The sequence below is a fragment of the Myotis davidii genome, unplaced genomic scaffold (assembly GCF_000327345.1).
Source record: "Myotis davidii unplaced genomic scaffold, ASM32734v1 scaffold131, whole genome shotgun sequence".
Lineage (NCBI taxonomy): Eukaryota > Metazoa > Chordata > Mammalia > Chiroptera > Vespertilionidae > Myotis > Myotis davidii.
In genome coordinates this window covers 66,407-70,012 of record NW_006282815.1, presented here as the reverse complement: position 1 = coordinate 70,012, position 3,606 = coordinate 66,407, and the positions used below count along the sequence as shown (strand labels likewise).

At 47.0% G+C, this 3,606-nt stretch overlaps 1 protein-coding gene across 1 annotated transcript in view; it reads right to left on the bottom strand.

Moving 5' to 3' along the window:
- CD276 (CD276 molecule) overlaps positions 1 to 3,606 on the bottom strand; it is a 25,182-nt gene that overhangs the window by 10,091 nt on the left and 11,485 nt on the right. The window contains exon 3 of the mRNA XM_006753236.2: positions 1 to 208. This exon is cut by the window's left edge and continues 23 nt beyond it. Coding sequence (XP_006753299.1) covers positions 1 to 208 — 208 coding nt within the window. The remainder of the gene's footprint in view (positions 209 to 3,606) is intronic.

The window sequence follows — 3,606 nt, the reverse complement described above, 5'->3', positions numbered from 1 at the left end:
GTGGTGGTGGTGCGGTTGGCATAGGCGCTGCCCTGGTCCTGGCCCTGCGTGAAGCTGTGCACCAGCTGTTTGGTGTCTGTCAGCTGCCAGATGAGATTGAGCTGCTCCAGGCTGAAGCCGGGCTCCGGTGAGAAGGAGCAGCGCAGTGTAGCATCGGTGCCCAGCAGGGCCACCACAGGGTCTTCGGGGACCTGGACCTCTACTGCACCTGAAGGCGAGGTTGGAGGAGCAGGGTAGTGAGTAGGAGTAGCAACACTCCATGCTACCACCCTGCAGCCTCCCAAACCTCCTCCCTAATCGACCCCAGGCCCCGTTCCACTTTCCCATTTTCTCCCCACACCCAAAAGCAGATCGAGCAGCAGGACCCCCAGACATAGAGTCTCCCTCATCTTCTGACAGAAATCATAGCAGGTTGGCCTTGGTCTGACAAGGTCCATTCTGGGGGCCAGACTTGGGCTGCCTCTGGCCCTAGCAAACCTCTCCTTCCAGCTGGGCCTCATTTCCCTCCCCTTTCCTTCATCCCTGCTGAGAGCTGAACGCTTCCTCGTCCTTCCAGAAGTCTCCAGGGCCCTGAGTCAGGAGATCTAGAGAGCAGAGAAGCCTGTTACCATCACCCTCACCCCTTAGCACTACCCACCCTACTTTTTTCTTTTCTTAAATAAACATGATTAGTGGTGACCTGTATCTCCAAGGCGGGGCTTGGGGGCAGAGTCGGTGGGGCAGGGTGGTCAGGTGGGTGGAGACACACTGGGCCTCTCTAGTCCCCTTCTCCTTCAGGGTTAATCCCAAGCCCCATCCACCTGTTCTCTGAGGCCTGAGACCTAAAGTAAGTTTACTGGCTGCAATCCTCATCCAATCAACACAAATACAGTAAGCACCTACTATTTGCCAAGTGTAAGAGTTAGGAATGTAAGAGAATGGGACCAAAGTCACACCTATACAGAGCTGACATTTTAATAGAAGAGAGGAACACACTAGCACACAAATCCTTATTAGCATGTGATTAGGAATAGGAAGGAAGAAAACATGTCAATGAATTAGAAAGTACAGTGGTAGCTTTTCAACAACTGGCAGGTCCTTAACAGCTATCTATTCTGGTTTCATTTTCCCATGAGTATATCTATAATAATAAAAGTGTAATATGCTAATTAGACCAGACAGCCAAACGACCTTCTGGATGTCATTCTGAACGTCCTTCTGGATGCAGCCGTAGTGGTTGGGGCCAAGGTAGAGGCAGTTAGGGGCGATCAGGCAGGCAGGCAGAGTGATTAGGGACTATCGGGCAGGCAGGCGAGCAGTTAGGGACATCGGGCAGGCAGGCAGACTGGTTAGGGGCGATGAGGCAGGCAGGCAGAGTGGTTAGAGGTGATCAGGCAGGTGAGCGGTTAGGAGCCAGTGGTACCAGATTGCGAGAGAGATGTCCCAGATTGTGAGAGGGTGCAGGTCGGGCTGAGAGACCCCCACTCCCTGCATGAATTTTGTGCATCAGGCCTCTAGTATTATCTTTATAAATTAGAAAGGGGAGTCTAAAAAAGTATGCACTGTAGTGTTATTAGTGGTTTTCTCTGGATGAGAAAGGATCACAGTGTTTTTTTTCTTTTCTTAAATAAACATGATTAGCTTGCACAGAAAGAAAAAAGTGCCCATACTTTTAAATATGGTAGTGAGGCACATTCTTAGAGCTATTAAGCTGAGCTATAAAGCAATCCTGTTCTGTAGGGTAAACCCCTGCATAACAGTTCTTCCACTGTACTCATAGCCAGTCCTTAGCCAGTCAGCATAAGTGTCAATCCCTCCAACCGACATGCCAATAGCAATCAGGGCTCAACTACAGAGAAGAGCACACACAATCCACACAATGGACACACCTGGAGCACCTGGCTCAGGTGACCACAAAGAATGTGCCACTGGGCCCCAGAGGACACCTACTACATGGACCACTCTACCAAGACCAGAAGGCATAGCAGCTCTACCTAATAAATAGAAACCAACACAGGGAGCCGTCCAAAATAAGGATACAAAGAAACAATCCCAAATGAAATAACAGACCAAAACTCTAGAAAAAGAACTAAACACAATGGAGACAAGCAATCTACCGGATGCAGAATTCAAAACACTGGTTATAAGGATGGTCAATGATCTCAGTAATGACTTCAACAAAGAAATAAGAGACATAAAAATGAAGATAGAAAACAAAAAGCAGTTAGAAATGAAGAATACACTAACTGAAATGAAGAATATATTAAAGGGAAGCAACAGTAGAGTAGAAGAAGCAGAGAATCAAATCAGCAATTTGGAGGATAAAGTAGCAGAAAACACCCAATCAGAATAGCAAAAAGAAAAAAAGAATTTAAAAAATTAGGATAGTTTAAGGGACCTATGGGACAACATCAAATGTATCAACATCCACAGCAGAGAGGTCCCAGAAGGAAAAGAGAAGAAGCAATGACAGAAAAAATTCCCTAACTGGAGAAGGAAATAGACATACAAGACTAGGAAGCACAGAGTGTCCCAAATAAGATAAACCCAAATAGGCCGACACCAAAGCCCATCATAATTAAAATCCCAAAGGTTAAAGACAAAGAGAAAATCTTAAGAGCAGCAAGAAAAAAAAACAGAGAGTTACTTACAAGGGGGCTTCCATAAGTTTGTCAGCTGATTTCTCAACAGAAACTTTGCAGGCCTGAAGGAATTGGCACAAAATATTCAAAGTGATGAAAAACAAGAACCTAAAACTAAGATTACTCTACCCAGCAAAGCTATCACTTAGAATCAAAGGATAAAGAGCTTCCCAGACAAGAAACGCTAACAGAGTTCATCACCACCAAACCAATATTACATGAAATATTAAAGGGCCTTCATGAAGAAAAAAAGATCAAAAGTATGAAAGATAAGCCCTAGCCAGTTTTTCTCAGTGGTTAGAGCATCAGCCTGCGGACTGAAGGTCACAGATTCAATTCCAGTCAAGGGCATGTACCTTGGTTGCAGACTCCATCCCCAGTCCCCATCAGGGTGAGTGCAGGAGGCAACCAATTGATGTGTCTCTCTCACATTGATGTTTCTCTCTGTTTTTCTCCTCCTCCCTCCCACTCTTTCTAAAAAATCAATGAAAGAGAGAGAACCAAGATGGCGGCATAGGTAAACACCAGAAATTGCTGCCTCGAACAACCACTTCAAAAATACAATTAAAAGACGGAACAGACATCACCCAGAACCACAGGAAAGCTGGCTGAGGGAAAATTCTTCAACTAGAAGGAAAAAGAACAGCATACTGAGGCTCAGAGGAGGCGCAGTGCGGAAAATACAAAGGTACGGAGGTGCACGTGGAGCGGGCTGGTGGCTGAGGGTCCAGTTGTCGTTTTCAATCGGGAAGGAGGCTCAGGCTCTGAGCTCCAGTTCTGGGCAAGTCTCTAGGAACCCAAACTCAAATAGGAGAAGCGGGACTGTCTGGCATCGTTCGGAACGCGAGGGCAGCTTTCTCTCCGAGGTATGCAGCAGTTGCTGGGACTGAGAGCAGCCATAACTGCTCCCTCTGCCCTCCCTGTTTGATCCCGTGCGACCTGCCCCGCCCACGCCCTGCACAGCGCCATTTGCCGGATAGCCTCA